Source organism: Haematobia irritans, chromosome 4 (assembly GCF_050003625.1).
Source record: "Haematobia irritans isolate KBUSLIRL chromosome 4, ASM5000362v1, whole genome shotgun sequence".
NCBI classification, from domain to species: domain Eukaryota; kingdom Metazoa; phylum Arthropoda; class Insecta; order Diptera; family Muscidae; genus Haematobia; species Haematobia irritans.
The window spans coordinates 168,667,885-168,691,655 of record NC_134400.1 but is presented as its reverse complement, the minus strand read 5'-3'; the positions used below and the strand labels follow the sequence as shown (position 1 = coordinate 168,691,655).

Genomic DNA, 23,771 nt, shown 5'->3' with positions numbered 1-23,771 from the left:
TTCAACCGAATCGGATGAATTTTGCTCTTCCAAGTGGCTCCGGAGGTCAAATCTGGGGATCGGTTTATATGGTGGCTATATATAATTATGGAACGATTTCGACCAATGTTTGCATGGGTGTTTGAGGCCATATTTTAACACCACGTGCCAAATTTTAACTGAATCAGATGAATTTTGGTCTTCCAAGAGGCTCCGGAGGTCAAATCTGGTGATCGGTTTATATGGGGGCTATATAATTAAGGACCGATATGGACCAATTTTTGCACAGTTGGTAGAGACCATATAGTTACAACATGTACTAAATTTCAGCCGGATCGGATGAAATTTGCTTCTCTTAGACGCTCCGCAAGCCAAATCGGGGGATCGGTTTATATGGGGGCTATATATAATTATTGACCATGTGGACCAATTTTTGCATAGTTGTTAGAGACCATATACTAACACCATGTACCAAATTTCAGCCGGATCGGATGAAATTTTCTTCTCTTAGAGGCTCCGCAAACCAAATCTGGGGATCGGTTTATATGGGGGCTATATATAATTATGGACCGATTTCGACCAATGTTTGCATGGCTGTTTGAGGCCATATTTTAACACCACGTACCAAATTTCAACTGAATCAGATGAATTTTGGTCTTCCAAGAGGCTCCGGAGGTCAAATCTGGTGATCGGTTTATATGGGGGCTCTATATAATTATGGACTGATATGAACCAATTTCTGCATGGTTGTTGGATACCATATACTAACATCACGTACCAAATTTCAACCGAATCGAATGAATTTTGCTCTTCCAAAGGGCTCCGGTGGTCAAATCTGGGGATCGGTTTATATGGGGGCTATATATAATTATGGACCGATTTCGACCATTTTTTGCATGGGTGTTTGAGGCCATATTTTATGGTTGTTAGAGATCATATGCTGACACCATGTACCAAATTTCAGCTTGATCGAATGAAATTTGCTTCTCTTAGAGTCCCCGCAAGCCAAATTTGGGGGTCCGTTTATATGGGGGCTATATGTAAAATGGACCGATGTCATCCGACCTACATCAATAACAACTACTTGTGCCATGTTACAAGTCGATAGCTGGTTTCGTTCGGAAGTTAGCGTGATTTCAACGGACGGACGGACGGACATGCTCAGATCGACTCAGAATTTCACGACGACCCAGAATATATATATATATATATATATATATATATATATATATATATATATATATATATATATATATATATATATATATATATATATATATATATATATATATATATATATATATATATATATATATATATATATATATATATATATATATATATATATATATATATATATATATATATATATATATATATATATATATATATATATATATATATATATATATATATATATATATATATATATATATATATATATATATATATATATATATATATATATATATATATATATATATATATATATATATATATATATATATATATATATATATATATATATATATATATATATATATATATATATATATACTGTATGGGGTCTTAGAGCAATATATCGATGTGTTACAAACGGAATGACAAAGTTAATATACCCCCATCCTATGGTGGAGGGTATAAAAATGAATTAAAAGAACGTTACACACCAAGAAAATTTCATTAAAAGTCAGCCAACGAAAAATGTTCATTGATATAACGAAACGTTTTCATTAATACTATGAAAATATTCGTTAATAGTACGAAACGTTACGTTGATTTGCAGAAAATTCATTATATTAACGAAAAAATTCGTTGTATTAACGAATTTTTTTCATTGGCTGACTTTTAACGACACATTTCGTTAATATAACGAAACTTTTTCTACTAGTGTAAAATAAAGATCATCTTGCGAGAAAATAAATATGTCCGATGTCTGGCGAGTTTAGTAGAAACGATAGCAATCACAAGTTGGTTGCAATATACAGAAGCCACCCTGTATGCTAAGCATGTTATTCCATGTGTAACGCATCGATAACAGGAGTACAGTAGGCTTGAGAACCAATGACTTTCTCTCACTGGACGGCCTCGGTGACCATTCTCCCATCCATAGCAGCCACAAGTTGGTTGCAATATATAGTAGCCACCCTGTATGCTATGTTTAAGGCATCGATAACAGGAGTACCGTAGGCTTGAGAACCAATGACTTACTCTTACTGGACGGTAGCGGTGACCATTCTCCCAATCCTGATCAAGGATACATTTCCTTGTGGTCGGAAACCTCAATGTGTACCAAACGAAATAGCAAAACTTATTGAACCACCATTCTATGGTGAAGGGTATGAAAAACATTGATTCATTGCTTTAGAACTATGACATAAAAACAACATCCCACAGCATCTTCTGATGAATGCTAGGAACAAGGCTCATCCACTCTCCGCAACCCCTTTTACTCGCACTGGAGAAATGTTTTTCTTTCATAGGAAAATATTTTTCTTTCTATCAATGTTGAAGGGAATTGCATTAAGTGACGATCCCTCGATGGAGCTGTAGTATTGACACGGGAATAGAGGCAAACACTAGGGAAATCTGAACTCCTATAAATGCAATTTAAATGGAATATGTGTTAAGCAATATCCGAATGCCATCCATCGATGTTGCGCTGATGATGTTGATGACGTTGCTGATTTTGACACCAATTCCTTGAACAATTTTACTGATGCCAACGAAGATGGTAGGACGGACTATTGAGTATTACGTTTACGATGATTTTTTTTTTTTTTTTTTTTTTTTTTTTTTTTTAACACAAAAACAACATTGTCAAAAGGTAATTGGAAAATACTTTATTATTTTTCTTGCAATAAACTGCAGCGAGCAAGGCAAAATGGTCTTAGGTTAGACGGAGGCGTTGACGAATTATCTTGAAATGCAAAACACATAAGAACATGCTAAAATATTATGGAGCCGATTATATTTCCAGCAAACAAATTTGGAAGTAACTTCCTAAGTCACTACTTTTTATATATATCTCAATGTGCTATTCTAGAAATGGACTTAATTTCCACTTCACAAAAATTGCTGTTAAGATGATATTTAAATTAAATCCTTTGTTTTACGCATCATTTGTTTCTGCAAGATAATGGATCCGGACGAACATAGAAAAAATTTCAAAAATTAGTTAAAACTAGCAGAAGTACACAGAAAATAAATTTTTTCTGATTCAATTAAAATTTCTTCAATCACTAAAATGATAGTATCAATCATAGTTTTAATTGCGCATGCAAAAATACTTAATTAAAAACTAATTGACTTCATTAAAAAGCAAATTTGAATTGATCGACAAACTCAACTAATTTTTCAATTAAAAAATAACTATTTTCAATTATTTGTTTATGACTTACGGCCATTTTCATGTAGCTTCGATTACTTTCAACCGGATCGGATGAGATTTGCTCTTCCAGGAGACTCCGTAAGGAAAAACTGGGGATCGGTTTATATGCGGGCTATATATAATTATGAGCCGATTACGGGGTAAATAGTAAAACCAAGTACAAAATTTCAAGTGTATCGGATGAAATTTACCCTTCCAAGAGGCTCCATAAAGCAAATCTGGGATCGGTTTATATAGGTCCAAGTTTTGCATGAATGTTAGATGGTACATAGTAGAGGTGTGCACGTGGCTGAAATTTCATTCACACTCACGAGCGTTCACGCACGATACGTGTGGTAGTCAATCCCACTCACGCACATTCACGAAATGAAAACCAGTACTCACGCACGAACTACTTTTAAAGACTCACGTACGATTTACGACAATTCACTAGATTCACGACAAATTAACGAGACTCACAACATTTTCCAAACGGAAATCAGCAAAGGTAACAAAATTCAAAAATAGAATATAGTTCGAGAATTAATTTAATTTCAGTTAACATACGAATATGAATTAAATCGTGAACGTGATTTTGCAGAAATTTTATTCACGCACATTCACGAACCGATTTTATTTCTCACGCACGACATATTTATTTTAGTCCCATTCACGCACATTCACGAGAGTTGCTTTGGGTTTTGTTCACGATTCACGCGTGTCACGCGCAAACCTCTAGTACATTGTAACATCACGTTTCAAATTTCAGCCGGCAATACCATCCGACCTACAATTCAATTGATTTAGATCAAAATTTGATTGATATTGATCGCAAAACTTCACTAATTTTTCAATTACGAGGGCAGTTCGGAAACTTCTTAGCCTAGCACAAAAAGCGCGGTATAAACAGAAAAAAGTTAAGTGTTTTGGAAACTTCCATCTCTGTTATGAACACATGTTAAATTTTGTTTCGATCTGGCAACTCCTTCATATAGAAACAGGTGTTCAAAAAAGACGCATCCGCAATGGAAAAATTAGAAATGCGTGCTGTCATTAAATATTTACATTAAAAAAGGTTTATCGGGACAAGAAATTAATAATGATATGGTAAAGGTGTTAGGTGAAAGTGCTCCTTCATATGCAACCGTAAAAAATCGGGTTGCTGAATTTTAACGTGGTCGTACAATCATTGTAGTGGACGCACCACGTAGTGGACGACCAAAAACAGCAACAACAACAAGAGAAATTGTAGCCAAAGTGCACGATATGGTATTAATCCTCTCATGCCCAATGTTGCCTATAGGCATTAAGTAATTGTTTTATTATAAAACCAAATGCAGAATATAAATAAGTAATGGTAAGAGAGTTATATATAAAGAGAAAAAAAAACATGAGATAAGTGTTTAGTTTGTTTATAATATTTTTGTAAAGGTGCTGTTGCCTATAGGCAACATTGGTCAAGTGTGGTATTTTCTGAACAGTGTACATTTGTTTATGTATAAACATACTTAGATGCGTCCAAGAGGTCTAACACAAATGCAAAAAATTGTTTTGTATCTTACCATACTTGAATTTCAATAAAAACCTTAATAAAAAATAAAAAAATAAATGTTTCCTTGAAATTTACCCCTATTGCCCAATGTTGCCTATAGGCAACATCCTGTAACTGACGAATCAGGATACCAAGACTAACATATATATCGCATAAAAAATGTTTAGACCCGTGCATTTTAATTTGGGCGTGAGAGGGTTAAATGATCGACGAATAAAAGTGCGTGAAATTGCTAATATCGTGGGCATCTCAAATGATCGAGTCCATTTAATTTTGGACTGAAGCAGGAGGAAGTGCCCCAAAGAAGGCAAAAACAATTCAATCGGCTGGTAAGGTTTTGGCATTGGTTTTTTGGGACTTCAAAGGTATTTTTTTGATTGACTATCTGCAAAAGGGTAAAACAATAAATTCAGAGTACTATTGCAACCTTTTGGATCAATTAAATGTACAAATTCGAAAAAAATGTCGTGGCTTACAACACAAAAAAATAATTTTTCATCAAGACAACGCACCAGCGCACAAGAGTGTTTTAACAATGGCAAAAATCGACGACTTAAAGTACGAGTTGCTTGACCACCCACCTTATTCTCCTGATTTAGCTCCCAATGACTTTTACTTGTTCCCAAATCTAAAAAAATTCCTTGCTGGCAAGCGTTTTACTTCAAATGAAGATGCAATTGCAGTTGTAAACCACTATTTTGAAGACCTTGAGAATAACTATTTTAATCAAGGGATAGAATTGCTAGAAAAGCGTTCGACTAAGTGTATTGAAGTTTCAGGAGATTATATTGAAAAATAAAAATATTTTTGAAAAACTAACTATTCTCTTTCATTGATAGGCTAAGAAGTCTCCGAACCGCCCTCGTAAAAAATATTTGAAAATATTTATTTTCAATTATTTATTAATAACTTAAGGCCATTTTCATATAGCTTCGATAGGCTTTAACTGCCAGTTAACAGAAAGTAAATTACAAATATCTTATCTTCGCTTAACTTAATTTTATCAATTAATTATACTTATGGAGCCTCTTGGAAGGACAAATTTCATCCGATCCGGTTGAAATTTGCTTTTCCAATAGCGTCCGTAAAACAAATCTGGTGGTCGATTTATATGGGTGCTATATATAATAGTGGTCCGGTATGGCCCATGGATGTTAGAGCCTATATACTAATGTCACGTACCAAATTTAAGCAGGATCGGATGGAATTTTCCCTTCCAAGAAGCCCCATAAGGCAAATCTGGGAATCGGTTTATAAAGGGCCTATGTTTATTATAAACATAAAGGGCCTATGTTTATATTTCAACCGGATCGGTTGGCCCAAACATTTTTATACCCACCGCCATAGAATAGTTATGATGATGATGAAATGGGGTATAATAAGTTTGTCATTCCGTTTGTAACACATCGAAATATCGATTTCCGTTAATTCTATATATTCTAAAGCAAGCCGCTATGACGAATGACCATCCGATGAAGCTATTATATTTGATTCATGGTGGTGGGTAGTTTGAAAATGTGCTTGAATGTATTAATTTTTATACCCTCCACCATAGGATGGGGGTATATTAACTTTGTCATTTCGTTTGTAACACATCGAAATATTGCTCTAAGACCCCATAAAGTATATATATTCTGGGTCGTGGTGAAATTCTGAGTCGATCTGAGCATGTCTGTCCGTCCGTCCGTCTGTTGAAATCACGCTAACTTCTGAACGAAACAAGCTATCGACTTGAAACTTCTCACAAGTAGTTGTTATTGATGTAGGTCGGATGGTATTGCAAATGGGCCATATCGGTCCACTTTTTCGTATAGCCCCCATATAAACGGACCCCCAAATTTGGCTTGCGATTGCTCTAAGAGAAGCAAATTTCATCCGATCCGGCTGAAATTTGGTATATGGAGTTAGTATATGGTCTCTAATAACCATGCAAACCTTGGTCCATATCGGTCCATAATTACATATAAACTGATCCCCCGATTTGGTTTGCGGAGCCTCTAAGAGAACCAAATTTCATTCCGATCCGGCTGAAATTTGGTACATGATGTTAGTATATGGTCTCTAACAACCATGCAAAAATAGGTCCACATCGGTCCATATAAACCGATCCACCGATTTGGTTTGCGGAGCCTCTAAGAAAAGCAAATTTCATCCGATCCGGCTGAAATTTGTTACATGGTGTTGGTATATGTTCTCTACTGACCATGCAAAAATTGGTCCATATCGGTCCATAACTATATATATAGCCCCTATATAAATGGATCCCCAGATTTGCACTACGGCGCCTCTTGGAGGAGCACAATTCATCCAATGCGGTTGAAATTTGGAACATGGTGTTAGAATGTCGTCTCTAACAAACACGCAAGAATTGGTCCATGACGGTCCATAATTATATATAGCCCCCATATAAACCGTTCCCCAGATTTGATCTCCGGAGGAGGAGCAAAATTGGAGGAGCAAAATTCATCCGATCCGGTTGAAATTTGCACCGTGGTGTTAGTATAAGGCCGCTAATAACCATACCAAAATTGATCCATATCGGTCTATAGTTATATATAGCCGATCCCCAATCACACAATAATTGGTCCATATCGGTTCATAATCATGGTTGCCACTCGAACCAAAAAATAATCTACCAAAATTTTATTTTTATAGAAAACATTGTCAAAATGTTATTTCTATAGAAAATTTTGTCAAAATTTTATTTCTATAGAAAATTTTGTCAAAATTTTATTTCTATAGAAAATTTTGTCAAAATTTTATTTGTATGGAAAATTTTGTCAACATTTTATTTCTATAGAAAATTTTGTCAAAAATTTATTTCTATAGAAAATTTTGTCAAAAATTTATTTCTATAGAAAATTTTTTCCAAATTTTACTTTATGAAAAATGTTGTCAAAATTTTATTTTATCAAAATTTTATTCCTATAGAAACTATACAATTATTTTTCGAGCTTTATGGACAGATATAGATTAAGGAACATGGTTAATAGAGCCATTGAAAAGAAAACGCCAGATACCAATCTATACACGCCTGGACTGGCGTTTTCTTTTCAGTGGCTCTATTAACCATGTTCCTTAATCTATATCTGTCCATAAAGCTCGAAAAATAATTGTATAATTAGATATAATGCATTTGGACGTCAATTGCCTGTTTCGGTATCAGGCTAACATGTAATATAATTCCTATAGAAACTTTAAACTTAATTATATACGTATTTAATCGGCCTTTTTTAGTTTAATATATACCACATATGGACTATGTGGTATATATTACGGTGTTAGGAAGTTTTAAGATACCTTGCCATCGGCAAGTGTTACCGCAACCCAAGTAATTCGATTGTGGATGACAGTCTTCAGTAGAAGTTTCTACGCAATCCATGGTGGAGTGTACTAGAGGTGTGCGCGTGAGGGAGTTTTCACGCACGCTCACAAATTCAGAATGTCATTCACGCACAATCACGCACGCCTGTTTTAGAATTGCTCACACTCACGCACGCTCACGAATGAATTCGTAACATTCACGCACGATCACGCACGCCCGTTTTTGAATTGCTCACTCTCACGCACGCTCACGAATGAATTCGTAACATTCACGCACGATCACGCACGCCCGTTTTGGAATTGCTCACACTCACGCACGCTCACGAATGAATTCGTAACATTCACGCACGAAGGTTTGTATTGATTCACGCTCACTCACGTTCACGAACCAAAATCCTGCAAAGATAAACACTCACGATTGCAGAATAGTGACTACCGCACGCTCACGACGGGATATATCAACTCACGCACGTTCACGAACAACAAACTTATTCACGCACACTCACGATTCGAAAAAAACTACTCACGCACGTTCAAGAACAATGAAACGTACTTCCACACACTCACGATTCATAAAAAAACTATTCACGCACGCTCACGATGTAAAATGCAACTCACGCACGTTCACGACTATTATACTTACAAAACAAACGAAAAAATGTAATTCACGAATGAGTACGAACTTAAAAACTTACTCACTCTCGCTCGTGATACAAATGAGCTACCCACACAAATTCGCCAAAATATTTCTAATTAAAAATCTGAAGTTGAAAACGTACTCAATTAAAAAATTAATAGATACAATTAACATTTTTATCAAATCAAAATATAAATTCAATTAAAATTTGGATTGATTTTGGCCTTAATTAATTTTTAATTGAGGCAATCAATGATTTATAGTGTTATTGTTTACTTATTTTATTTTTTATTATATTATAATTACATATATTATAATTATACTATATAGAATTATTTTTTTTACATCTAAGCCAAAATTTAATGAACCAATGAAACCAATTATTTCCGAAAATTATTAATTTTTTATTTGGAAGTATGTTTTCAATTTAAAAATGTAAAAATGTTCAATCATTATTATACCCTTCACCACTACTGTGGTACAGGGTATAATAAGTTTGTGCATTTGTATGTAACGCCAAGAAGGAAAAGTCTGAGACCCATCGTTTAGTATACCGATCGTCTTAGAATTAAATTCTGAGTCGATTTAGCGATGTCTGTCTGTCCGTCTGTCTGTCTGTCTGTTGATGTATTTTTGTGTGCAAAGTACAGCTCGCAGTTTTAGTCCGATTGTCCTAGAATTTGGTATAGGGTCCTGTTTCGGCTCAAAGACGATCCCTATTGATTTTGGAAAAAATCGGTTCAGATTTAGATATAGCTGCCATATATATTTTTCACCGATCTGGTCATATTTGGCGTGTATATCAACCGATCTTCCTCAAATTCCGTACATCCGAATATTTTATGAGTCTCGAAAAACTTGCCAAATATCAGCCAAATCGGTTCAGATTTAGATATAGCTCCCATATATAGCTTTCGCCCGATTTACACTTATTTTCCCACAGAGGCCAATTTTTTGCTCCGATTTAGTTGAAATTTTGCATAGGGAGTAGAATTAGCATTGTAACTATGCGTGCCAAATTTGGTTGAAATCGGTTCAGATTTAGATATAGCTCCCATATATAGCTTTCGCCCGATATGAACTTATATGGCCCCAGAAGCCAGAGTTTTACCCCACTTTGCTTAACATTTTGCACAAGAAGAACGTGAATTTCATCGTGAGCGTGAATTTTTCGTGAATGTGAGTTTCTTCGTGAGCGTGAAGTTTTCGTGATTGTGAATTTCTTCGTGAACGTGAATTTCTTCGTGAGCGTGAATTTTGTCGTGAGCATGAATTGTTCGTGAATGTGAATTTTTTCGTGAACGTGAATTTTGTCGTCACGCACATTCACGAACAGAATTTGATGTTCACGCACGATCACGCACGACACATTTTTGTTCAGTCCCATTCACGCACATTCACGTGATTTGGTCAAAATTTCATTCACGAATCACGTGACTCACGCGTGAATCACGCGTGTCACGAAAATTTCGTGTCACGCGCACACCTCTAGAGTGGACATAAGCTTCGGCCTGGCCGAACATACGGCCGGATGTACTTGTTTTTTTTTGCAATTAATTTTTTTAATGGATGTCTATACTACTTCTCATTTGGGTGGCAGCATGCTATGAATAAAAGTGAAGCACACGCAGAGAAGAAACATGATTGTCACAATCATATGCGAAGACCAAAATAATATTATAGGAGCTATTTTTGCAGCGACCATGTAACATTTTCACCTGCAACCATGTTGGCTGAATGAACATGGTTCTAAGAAAAATAAAATTGTCATCATCTAAAATGTTATTATATTGATAAAAAGAAATTTGTTTCCATTAAAAGGCAATGGTCGCAATCTAAAAAATTTTTCGTCGTCGAAAAAAGGACGCCACTTGAGAAAAGAAAACAAAAAATTAATTTTATTTATTTGTTTTCATTTATTTATAAACTAATTCATTGTTTATTTGTATTTATAATGTCGTGCAAGCAAGCATCACATATTTTTATACACTCTATTTTGGTTCAATTTTATCAATAAGTAATCGCTCCATATTTAGTTCGTGCCCATCAAATGTATGAACGTAGACATCATGTAACTGCAAATAAAAATAACTGATACCATATATCAAAATGCAGAACAAAAAACAGGTACATTTTTTCAATTACACTTTCCTTTTTTGTGTTCACATAAAACCACGTTCCACTAAATAAATTAACACAAAACACAGTAATTCCGTATTCTCCGTCCATTCCAAGAAACAATCAACACACGACTGACGCGCAAAATGAAAATCGTGTGTACCTGCTCAATGTTTTTATAAAATTCTTCTAGCTGCAAAAAAATTAAAAAATTTAATGGTCACGAAAACAATGTACATGGTCTTTATTGCCATGTAATGGTTCTAGACATGTCTATACGCAACCTATAAAAATACTTTTTTCTCTGCAAAGAAGTCAACAAATTGAATGATCAGGCACATGATCTTCCCGACCATGTAATGGTCTCAAATTCTATCATTTAATAGCACATGTTTGCGGCATTTGAGAACCATTTAAATACTTATTGCCAACATATATTTTTCTCCGCTCGAAATTTATTTTGACAAAGTCAAAATGCATGGTTTTCGCGACAATTACCTACTCTAGATAAGCATTAATTGGATGCGGCAACCATGTCCAATTAAATTATTCAAAAACTTAAGATGTAAAGTGGTGATGACATTTTTCAAACTTGTTACTACAACCAAATGCATTTTGGACAATACGTTTTTTTTTTCTAAAAGTTCCAACATTTTTAAAAAAAAGTACGAAATTTTTGTTAAAAAATACGAAACATTTTCATAAAAAGAATGAAATTGTTTCATAAAGAATACGAAATTTTTCATAAAAAGTACGAATTTTTTTCTTACAAACTACGAAAACTGTGTAAGAACTTTTCTTCGTAAAGAGTACGAAATATTGCGTACTTTTAATTAAAAGTTTCCTTGGTTGTAAAATAATGACAAACTTCGTACTTTTAATGAAACTTTCGTTTTCATTACGAAGAGAATTCTTTCGGTATACCAGTGTATACCTAAGGTGAAACATTATATATTTGAACAATACAAACAATATTTTGTTTGGACCAATCCTGCAAATATATAAGCTTGAAGCCGAATGTGTTTGGTGTATATGTTACAGAAGCGATTTATTTTTAGGGTGTGGGCTCTGTGACCAATATTTCGATGTATTACACACGGAATGATAAAGTTAGTATATCCCCAGCCAGAATTGCTAGTTTGGTCCGATCGGACCAAAATTTGTCCAAAATATTATACATTTTTAAAATTGGTCCGATGGTATGACCGAATGAAATTTAGTTGATTTTGTTCCATATGTGTCAAATCGTTAATTTTTTAAAAAATTTTATAGAAATACAATTTTGACAAATTTTTCTGTAGAAATAAAATTCTGACAAAATTTTCTATAGAAATAAAATTTTGACAAAATTTTCTATAGAAATAAAATTTTGATTAAAATTTCTACAGAAAAAAACATTTTGACAAAATTTTCCATAGAAATAAAATTTTGACACAATTTTCTATAGATATAAGTAGATATAATAAGTTTGAATAGAAATAAAAAGTTGACAAAATTTTCTATCGAAGTAAAATTTTGGAAAAATTTTAACTATGAAATGATATTAATTTAATTTGGAAAAATGGTCCGCTGGTACGAATTTTGGTCCAATTTTGGAAAAATGTTGGTCCAAAATAAAAATTAATTTTGGCAACACTGCCGCTAGCCTATGGGGAGGGTATACCTAAAAAGGAAATATTATTTTTAATAAATAACCTTTTTATACACTCCACCATAGGATGGGGTCTATGGGAATAATTTTGTCATTCCGTTTGCTCTAAGACCCCCATAAAGTATATGTATTCTGGGTCGAAGTGAAATTCTGAGTCGATCCAAGCATATCCGTCCGTCCGTCTGTTGAAATCATGCTAACTTCCGAACGAAACAAGCTATCAACTTGAAACTTGGCACAAGTAGTTGTTATTGATGTAGGTCGGATGGAATTGCAAATGGACCATATCGGTCCACTTTTACGTATAGCCCCCATATAAACGGACCCCCACATTTGGCTTGCGGAGCCTCTAAGAGTAGAATATTTCATCCGATCTGGCTGAAATTTGGTACATGATGTAAGTATATGGTCTCTAGCAATCATGCAAAAATTGGTTCATATCGGTCCATAATTATATATAACCCCCATATAAACCAATTCCCAGATTTTGTTTGCGGATTCTCTAAGAGAAGCAAATTTCATCCGATCCGGCTGAAATTTGGTACATGGTATTAGTATATCATCTCTAAACACCATGGAAAAATTGGTCCATATCGGTCCATAATTATATATAGCCCCCATATAAACCGATCCCCAGATTTGAACTCCGGAGCCTCTTAGAGGAGCAATATTCATCCGATCCGGTTGGAATTTGGTACATAGCCCCCATATAAACCGATCGCCAGATTTGACCTCCGGAACCGGTTGAAATTTGGAACGGGGTGTTAGTATGTGGTTTCTAACAAACACGCAAGAATTGGTCCATATCGGTCCATAAAACCGATCCCCAGATTTGAACTCCGGAGCCTTTTGCAGGAGCAAAATTCATCCGATCCGGTTGAAATTTGGAACGTAGTGTTAGTATATGGTCTCTAATAACCATGCAAAAATTGGTCCATATCGGCCCATAATTATATATAGCCCCCATATAAACCGTTCCCCAGATTTGATCTCCGGAGCCTCTTGGAAGAGCAAAATTCATCCGATCCTGTTGAAATTTGGAACGTGCTGTTAGTATATGTTATGGCCGCTAATAACCATGCCAAAATTGATCCATATCGGTCTATAGTTATGTATAGCCGATCCCCAATCGCACAAAAATTGATCCATATCGCTTCACAATCATGGTTGCCACTCGAGCCAAAAATAATCTACCAAAATTTTATTTCTATGGAATTTTTTTTTTTTGATATATGAAATTTTTTCATACAATTTATGAATGTCATCATTAGAAAAATTTTGTGAACACTATTAATAAGATAAATAAATGGTTTGTTTTTTTTTTGTGTGCAGTGGTGGATATAAAATTTTTGAAACTTTTGGTTGATTGTACTATTCATTTGAAGTATGTATATATATTATATTGAATCCTATTTGCAATCAGTTCTCTGTAATGATAATCAAACATCCTAACGCAAAATTGCAGTTCACACTATGACAAATAAAAGGGATTTCTATTCCATGTTTCAGTTCACTGTGTTGGGTGGGGATTATCACCTTGATAATCCCCACCCAATTTAGAGTACACCTTTTGTATGTAAGCCCCTTTAGTCCTTACAGATATCACCAGCTGCCACAAAAAAAGTCACAAGTTGTAAAAATACATTTTTGGTCTTGTTTTTATTTCATTGCAGACAACAAAAACTATTTAATGTGCCACATCAACAATGCATCATTGCATGGTCTCCAAAACTAAGAGAACACCTTTAGCAATAAAATGTCATCGTCATCGTCACCATCATCGTTACAGCATTGCAATTTTGTGGATTTTATGTTCGATTGGCATTCACCACATAATACAAGCGGTACCGGCGGCCACAAATTCCCTCCTCTTGAGTTCTCAAGTTAACCAGAACCTCAATAATAATCCAAGTGGAAATAGCAATCCATTGCTACTACTCGCTAACAATGGCAACAACAATCTCAACATGAACAGCAACAACAACAATATCAACAATCCTAATGTCAATAGTAACAATCACAACATCATTAGCAATAGCAACAACAATAACATCAACAACAACAACCTGAATGTCATCAACAGCAATAGTAATAGCAACAATAACTTGAATATCGTCAACAATGATAATGTTAATGGCAATATCGGCAATGTCCTTAATGTCAACAATCAAAATCCCATTAATTCCAATTCAATGGGCAACAGTGGTGGTTTGGCCAATCCCAATGGAGTAAGTGACCTGGCAACTGGTAATGGCAATTTGCCAGCTATTTTGGTTAATTCGGGAGCGGGTAATGTTGTGGATCTAATGAATGTTACCGGTCCAGGAGGTGTGGTAGTCAATGGCATCCCCGGCAGTGGCAACATTGGCAATATAGTGGCAATACCCAAAGAGAAGATCTATGAGAAATGCACAGGACCCGCTGATCCAGGTCCATGCAAACAGTATACATATAAATGGCGTTATGAATCGACTACCAACGAGTGCACCTCCTTTATATGGGGTGGCTGTGAAGGAAATTCCCAGAATCGTTTCAACAGTGAAGCGGAATGTTTATTTCATTGCATTGGAGCACCACGTAAGTTAGAGAACGTTTTTTTATACCCTCCAGCATAGGATGGGGGTATATTAACTTTGTCATTCCGTTTGTAACACATCGAAATATTGCTCTAAGACCCCATAAAGTATATATATTCTGGGTCGTGGTGAAATTCTGAGTCGATCTGAGCACGTCCGTACGTCCGCTTGTTGAAATCACACTAACTTCCGAACGAAACGAGCTATCGACTTGAAACTTGGCACAAGTAATTGTTATTGATGTAGGTCGGATGGTATTGCAAATGGGCCATATCGGTCCACTTTTACGTATAGCCCCCATATAAACGGACCCCCACATTTGGCTTGCAGACCCTCTAAGAGAAGCAAATTTCATCCGATCCGGCTGAAATTTGGTACATGGTGTTAGTATATGGTCTCTAACAACCACGCAAAAATTGGTCTACATCGGTCCATAATTATATATAGCCCCCATACAAACCGATCCCCCGATTTGGCTTTCGGAGCCTCTAAGAGAAGCAAATTTCATCCGATCCGGCTGAAATTTTGTACATGGTGTTAGTATATGGTCTTTAACAACCATGCAAAAATTGGTCAACATCGGTCCATAATTATATACAGCCCCCATATAAACCGATCCCCAGATTTGGCTTGCGGAGCCTCTAAGAGAGGAAAATTTCATTCGATCTGGCTGAAATTTGGTACATGGTGTTAATATATGGTCTCTAACAACTGTGCAAAAATTGGTCCACATTGGTCAATAATTATATATAGCCCCCATATAAACCGATCCCCCAAATTTCATCCGATCCGGCTGAAGTTTGGTACATGTATATGATCTCTAATGACCATGCAAAATCGGTGCATAATTATATATAGCACCCATATAAACCGATCACCAGATTTGACCTCCGGAGCCTCTTGGAAGACCAAAATTCATCTGATTCAGTTGATATTTGGTAAGTGGGGTTAATATATGGCCTCAAACACACATGCAAAAATTGGTCGAAATCGGTCCATAATTATATATAGGCCCCATATAAATCGATCCCCAGATTTGACCTTCGGTGCCTTTTGCAGAAGCAAAATTCATCCGATCTGGTTGAAATTTGGTACGTGGTGGTAGTATATGATATTTTACAGCTATGCCAAAATTGGTCCATATCAATCCATAATCATATATAACCCCCATATAAACCGATCCCAAGATTTGGTTTTGGAGCCTCTTGGAGGAGCAAATTTCATCCGAGTCAGTTGAAATTTGGTACATTGTGCTAGCATATGGCCGTTAACAACCATGTCTAACTAAGTCCATATTGGTTTATAGTTAGGTTAGGTTAGGTTAGGTCAGTAATGCACTACAATGTGGAACGCCGTTCGGACTCGGCTATAAAAAGGAGGTACCTTGTCATTGAGCTTAACTTAAGAGAGAAGTTCACCAATGTGGTATCACAATGGACTGAATAGTCTAAGTGAGCCTGATACATCGGGCTGCCACCTAACCTAACCTAACCTAGTATATGGCCGTTAACAACCATGTCTAACTAGGTCCATATTGGTCTATAGTTATATATAGCCCTCAGATAAATCGATCCGCAATCACAAAAATTGGTCCATATAAGCCATATCCCATATAAGCGACTCCCATATTTCAATTCTGGCTCCCTACGTACCGTGCAATAGTCCATATCGATTCGTAATTATTTGTAGACTTACCTACACATACCTTTTTTGTCTAATATATATACCATGTATGGACTAACTCACAATTTAGAAAACGATTTATCATACAGTGGTTCGAAATCGCTTTTGTTTTGTAAATAATTCTGCAAATCTTAATTGTTTAAAGATTTTTTTCTTTCCCAGAAAGCTCTCTATGTTAAGTTTGCATGTTTGTGGGTTCCTAGCAGGCTGGTCTATAGGCGTTGAAAGTTGGCCACCTTGCTGGATAGAACCTGTAAACCTCGCATGCGTGTGTGAATATCCCCAACAGTTCGCGAAGTATGGGCCTTTTTTATGTTAAAGTGTGGCTTTTATGGCTTCTAAGGACAATTTCCAAATTTGCCTAAGTTAAATAGAATCTTCCTTAATGTGTGGTTAAGTGATACTGAAAAGTGGATTCAGGTTGCCCTGTCTCATGTCGACTGACATACACCTAAGCCAGTTTTTGGCTTTTTTGTGCAATCTAACTTCTTTCTTTCATCGTAAACTTTTGTTCTGTTCCACGAACTCTGTGTCCCTAACAAATTTCCGAATTTGTTCCAGTCCCTGTATCGAAGCAGGGCCAGGTCGCGATTCACATCTTCTCCGTTATGGTTAAAGACAGAGAAATGACTCAGGTACCCAGGAAAAATGGAGCACTATTTCAGCAGGATTGTAAGGGAGAGAGGCAGTACCAACTGCTTACAAAACAACCGAATCAACGCTGATTTTTGTGGGCGATGTCCCAATTTAGAGCAGATATAATTGCTCATTATACCCTTCACCACTACTGTGGTACAGGGTATAATAAATGTGTGCATTTGTATGTAACGCCAAGAAGGAGAAATCATAGACCAACCTTTTAGTATACGGATCGGATTAGAATTAAATTCTGAGTCGATTTAGCGATGTCCGTCTGTTTGTCTGTCTGTCTGTTGATGTATTTTTGTGTGCACAGTACAGCTCGCAGTTTTAGTCCGATTGTCCTAAAATTTGGTATAGGGTCCTGCTTCGGCTCAAAGACGATCCCTATTGATTTTGGAAAAAAATCGGTTCAGATTTAGATATAGCTGCCATATATATTTTTCACCGATCTGGTCATAATTGGCGTGTATATCAACCGATCTTCCTCAAATTCCGTACATCCGAATATTTTATGAGTCTCGAAAAACTTGCAAAATATCAGCCAAATCGGTTCAGATTTAGATATAGCTCCCATATATAGCTTTCGCCCGATTTACACTCATTTGCCCACAGAGGCCAATTTTTTACTCCGATTTAGTTGAAATTTTGCATAGGGAGTAGAATTAGCATTGTAACTATGCGTGCCAAGTTTGGTAGAAATCGGTTCAGATTTGGATATATCTCCCATATATAGCTTGCGCCCGATTTACACTCATATGACCACAAAGGCCAATTGTTAACTCCGATTTAGTTGAAATTTTGCACAGGGAGTAGAATTAGCACTGTAGCTATGCGTGCCAAATGTGGTTGACATCGGTTCAGATTTAGATATAGCTCCCATATATATGTTTTTCTGATTTCGACAAAAATGGTCAAAATACCAACATTTTCCTTGTTAAATCGTAAAAATGACTCTAATTTTCCTAAACTTCTAATACATATATATCGAGCGATAAATCATAAATAAACTTTTGCGAAGTTTCCTTAACCCTGGACAGTCATCCTTCGTCAAAATGACGACGCATAATTTCAATTTCGACCTAAAATGTATTTTAGTCGATTGGGAAATGATAAATTTAAGATATACTAATTAAACTATTTAATGAATTTTTGTTTTATACTAATTAAAAACATATTGAATAAGAAAATATTCTCAAATTCGGTTCTCATTTTTGCTCACAATGCAAATTATAGCGTCTTGAAATATGCCGTAGTCAAAATGACGAAGGATGACGCTACACGCAAAGAAAAAAACGTTTGGAAAACGTGTACCGAAAAAGTGTTTCTTTTGTTAGAGTTTTTGGAATTGCTTCGAAAATTTTAAACTTTTATCTCCAAAAAAATTCGTTTGTTACAAAATTTTTATTTTTTCAATAAAAAGAGTTATTTTTGAAACAACAACACAGTCCATTTCGTTTATATCAAACACTGTTCTTTTCTGACTTTAGGTCTTTAATAAGACACATTTTACAGTTCAAAATTTATTATAGTACAATGTAATGTTGAACATTTTTTCGGAATCTTCCGAACATATCTGGAATATATGTAAAAAAAAAACAAAATAAAAAAACTTTGGTCGGAGCAGGGATCGAACCCACGACCCTTGGCATGCAAGTCGGACGTAGCAACCACTGCTCCACGGTGCCAAACTAAGTGTTTGTTTCTGTTAAATAAACTTTGTTTATTCGTTTCGTGGGCGCCGCAAGCTATGCTATATAAATATAACTTATATGGATAATTATCTATTGATGACCATAACAGGTACATAGCTCAGTGGTTAGTGTGTTGGCTTACAAAGTGCATGGTCCGCGGTTCGATTCTCCGTCCAGGCGAAAGGTAAAACAAAAAAATTAAAAATTTATAAAATTGTATAATTTCTTCTACATTGTTGGTATTACAGGAAAAGGTATTAAGAACTAAAAAACCTCGTGGATGTGAGAAAGATGTGAGGGAAAATTCAATTAGCAAGAAAACCATGTTTTTTTTTTTTTGAGTTAGTCTTTATGAAATTGTTTTTACATCCTGGAAAATAATAGACGTTTATCACAAAAAGTATATACTTTTCACTTCCTTACAGCGAAAAGCAAATGAGAAACGAACTTTGTTTGTCTAAAATTTCGTTTGGGAGGAAAGAATTATTTTTTTGCGTGTAGTGTACACAAAATAAGGATGACTTTCCAGGGTTAAAATTGCTTCAGATTTAAATGTTTCCCATATTTATACCCTTCACCACTACTGTGGTACAGGGTATAATAAGTTTGTGCATTTGTATGTAACGCCAAGAAATAATTGTCATAGACCCATCTTTTAGTATACCGATAGGCTTAGAATTAAATTCTGAGTCGATTTAGCGATGTCCGTCTGTCTGTATATGTAATTTTGTGCACAAAGTACAGGTCGCAGTTTAAGTCCTATCGTCCTCAAATTTGGTATGACGTCTTTTTTCTGGTAAAAGATAATCGCTATTGATTTTGGAAAAAATCGGTTCAGATTTAGATATAGGTGCCATATATATTTATCACCGATGTGATCATAATTCACGTATTTATGAACCAAATTTCGTACATCTGAATGTTTTGCCAGTCCCGTAAAACCTGCATAATATCAGCGAAATCGGTTCAGATTTAGATATAGCTCCCATATATATCTTTCGTCCGATTTGGACTTATATGGGCTCAAAAGTTAGAGTTTTGGCCTGATTTGCTTCAAATTTGCACAAGGAGTACGTTTAATAGTATAGTTAATAGTGCCAAATTTAGATGAAATCGGTTCAGATTTTGATATTGCTCCCATATATGTCATTCGTCCGATTTGGACTAATATGACCACAGAGGCAAAAGTTTTACTCTGATTTACGTGAACTTTTGCAGAGGGAGTAGAATTAACATTATAACTACGCTTGCTAAATTTTGTTTAAATCGGTTCAGATTTACATATAGCTTCCGAATATATCTTACGACCGATTTAGACTCATATACCCACAGATACGAAAATCATAAATACACTTTTGCGAAGTTTCCTCAAAATTGGTTCAGATTTAACTGTATTTTATATTTTGATAGTAACATTGTACTCCATCCCAGGGCATTAGCTGATTTAAATTTTTATTCTAGAGATTTTGTACAAGTACAAAAAATTGTCTCCCATTCGTTTAAGATAATAATATTTTTATAAAGGAATATTAACCTTCATGAAGGAGTTTAGATGGTAGGACAAATTTTGGTCTACAAAGTGGTGAAGGGTATAATATAGTCGGGCCCGCCCTACTTTAGACTTTACTTACTTGTTTTAATAGAAATATTGTTCAGAAGTCATATATAATCTTGAGCACAGAAAAAAATATCACCAAAATATTTCCAATTAAAAAGTTAATTGAAGTTGAAAATTTTTTCAATTAATAAATTAATTGATACAATTAGCTTTTTAATCATGATAGAAACATTAAGTTAATTAAGTCAATGATTGAAATTTTTAAAATGTTTAATTAAAAAATTATTTGATACATTTAACTTTTTAATCAATTTCGGAAGACTAATTCAGTTAAAATAGTGCTGATTTTTTTTTTAATTTTTTAATTAAAAATGTATTTCAAACAATCATTTGTTAATCCAAATAAAAACTCTAAGCCAATCTAACTAAGTAATTAAAAATAGTTACCTTTTTAAAAATAGTTACCTTAATAAATTAATTGCGTTTTGCAATCAACATCAATTAAATTTTTAATTGAATCAATTAAAAAAATAATTGAATTTTGCTGAAAAAATCAATTAATTTTTTAATCAAGAATTTTTTCTATGCCCAATTAAAACTGTGATTGATACAATCATTTTCGTGATTAAAGACATTTCAATTAAAAAATTAATTGGATCAATTAATTTGGTGGTTGAATCAGAGAAAAAATTTTTTGTGTGAGTGTAGCATTGTTGGCGTGAAGGAAAACAACACTACAGCATACATCTATACTGCATGAATTGGTTGCAATAACGTAAACGAAAGATCATAAACCAGTTTGATTACTCGTTTAAGTTATTGCCACCGATTCATGCAGTGTGGAGGCACTGCCTACTTTATTGTATACCAAAAAGAGCAACTAAACTTTTACAGCTGAAGTATTTATTGCTGGGTAGTGTTCCAAGGTCTCATCATCCTCAAAACACAACCTACATGCACCATACTCTACTGTTCCTATTCGTCACAGATGTGCTCTAAATTATAGGTGCCAGCTCATTATTATCGCGGCCCTTCTGACTGTCGTCCTACTCTCCAGTTAGTTCTCCATACTTTTTCTTGGGTTGGTCACTCCATAGTATTTTCTTTACCATTCCCACCATTGCATATGTCCACATCGCTTCATGTGTCTCTCGTGCCCATTCATCCAAATCGGCTTAGCGTTCTCAAAGTTCATTATACCGTAAACCACATAGTGGTCAGGGTATAATAAGTTTGATCGGCCAAAAAATGTGCCTACCAGAAATATTGATTTTAGACCCCATAAAATATATACCGATCGACTCAGAATCACCTCCTGATTCGATCTAGCGCTTGGTGTCCGTCCGTCCGTCTGTCCATGTATTTGTTGTTCACAGGATTCCGGTCGCAATTATTAAGCGATTTTGATGAAATTTGGTACAGGGAAGAAATCGGATCAAATTTAGATATAGCTCCCATATATATGTATCGCCCGATTTCGACAAATGGGGTCACGTTGCGCGTTTTTTCAAACGGATCGTCCCGAAATTTGGCAAAAGGTAATATTTTCTATTGCCCTTCAAGTCTGCAAAATTTCATCCAAATCGGTTCAGATTTAGATATAGCTCTCATATATATGTATCGCCCGATTTTCCCAAATTTGGCCACAAAACCTTTATTTATCAACCGATCTTACCCAAATTTGGCTAAATGTAGTCTTCTATAGCACTAACGATATGTGCAAAAAAATCATCGAAATCGGTTCAGATTTAGATATAGCTCCCATATATATGTATAGCCCGATTTTCCCAAATTTGGCCATAGAACCCTTATTTATTAACCGATCTTACTAAAAGTTGGCTAGATCCAGTCCTCTATAGTACTAACTATATGTGCAAAATTTCATCGAAATCGGTTAAGATGTAGATATAGCTCCCATATATGTATCACCCGATTTTGAAAAATTCGCCCCTAATAATCTTATGTTTGACCATACAGGCCTCATTTCTTAAATGATCTTACTCAAACCCGCAAAATATTATGCAAATTGGTTCAGATTTAGATAAAGCTTCCATATATATGAATCGCTCGATTTTCCCAAATTTGGCCATAGTACTCTTATTTATTAACCAATGTTACGCAAATTTCAAATTTTGATGTACTAGCCGATCGTACTTATACGTACTTGTACCTCTTACATAACAATATTGCTCGATTTTTACAAATTTGTATTTATTACCCATACTAATTTAACGATTTTTTCTTTTTTAATAATGGGCTCAATATTAGTGGCATAGTATCTCCGTAGGCGCAATATCAACACAGCCAGTGTTGCTAGAAGTAGGGGAAAATCCCTATATGTAGGGTTTTTCTAATATTTAGCGTCTTGTAGGGACGTAGGGCCACAATGTAGGACATTTTCATTCAACACATTTTGTAATAATTTTTACATTTTGTTGGCTCTAGAGGAGGAAATTAGAAGCCGACAAGGCTTGATCTTTAACAATGTGTGGTAAACTTTATTCCTGTAGAGAATTTTGTCAACATTTTATTTCTATAGAACATTTTGTCAAAATTGTACTTCCAAAGGATTTTTTTTTTTTTCAAAATATTATTTCTATAAAAAATTTTCTCAAAATTTTATTTCTATAGAATTTATTGTCAAAATTTTATTTCTATAGAAAAATTTCTCACAAAAATTAGTGTATAGAAACTTTTTTCCAAAATTGTATTTTTATAGAGATTTAACATAAAAGATTACTAATTTGGGTAGAATTCTACCAACTGTGGCCTTGTAGGGTAAACCGAAAATTTTCCGTGGCAACATTGACTATGAGCTATAGTCAGATTGACACAAAGCACCCATAGACATGTACCCCTTAATTTTCTTAAATATGCAACTGCGGTTTATCTCCCAGACTTATATGTTACCCCACAAATGCTTATGATTACTAATTCTGTAATGGTGGTTTAGGGTATGATATAGTCGGCCCCGCCCGACTTTCTACTTT

At 34.9% G+C, this 23,771-nt stretch overlaps 1 protein-coding gene across 9 annotated transcripts in view; it reads left to right on the top strand.

Moving 5' to 3' along the window:
* axo (axotactin) overlaps window positions 1-23,771 on the top strand; it is a 396,767-nt gene that overhangs the window by 79,797 nt on the left and 293,199 nt on the right. For all 9 annotated transcript variants that reach the window (XM_075304128.1, XM_075304125.1, XM_075304124.1 and 6 more), the window contains one exon: window positions 14,305-15,208. In XM_075304128.1, coding sequence (XP_075160243.1) covers window positions 14,338-15,208 — 871 coding nt within the window. In that variant the 5' untranslated portion in view covers window positions 14,305-14,337. The remainder of the gene's footprint in view (window positions 1-14,304; window positions 15,209-23,771) is intronic.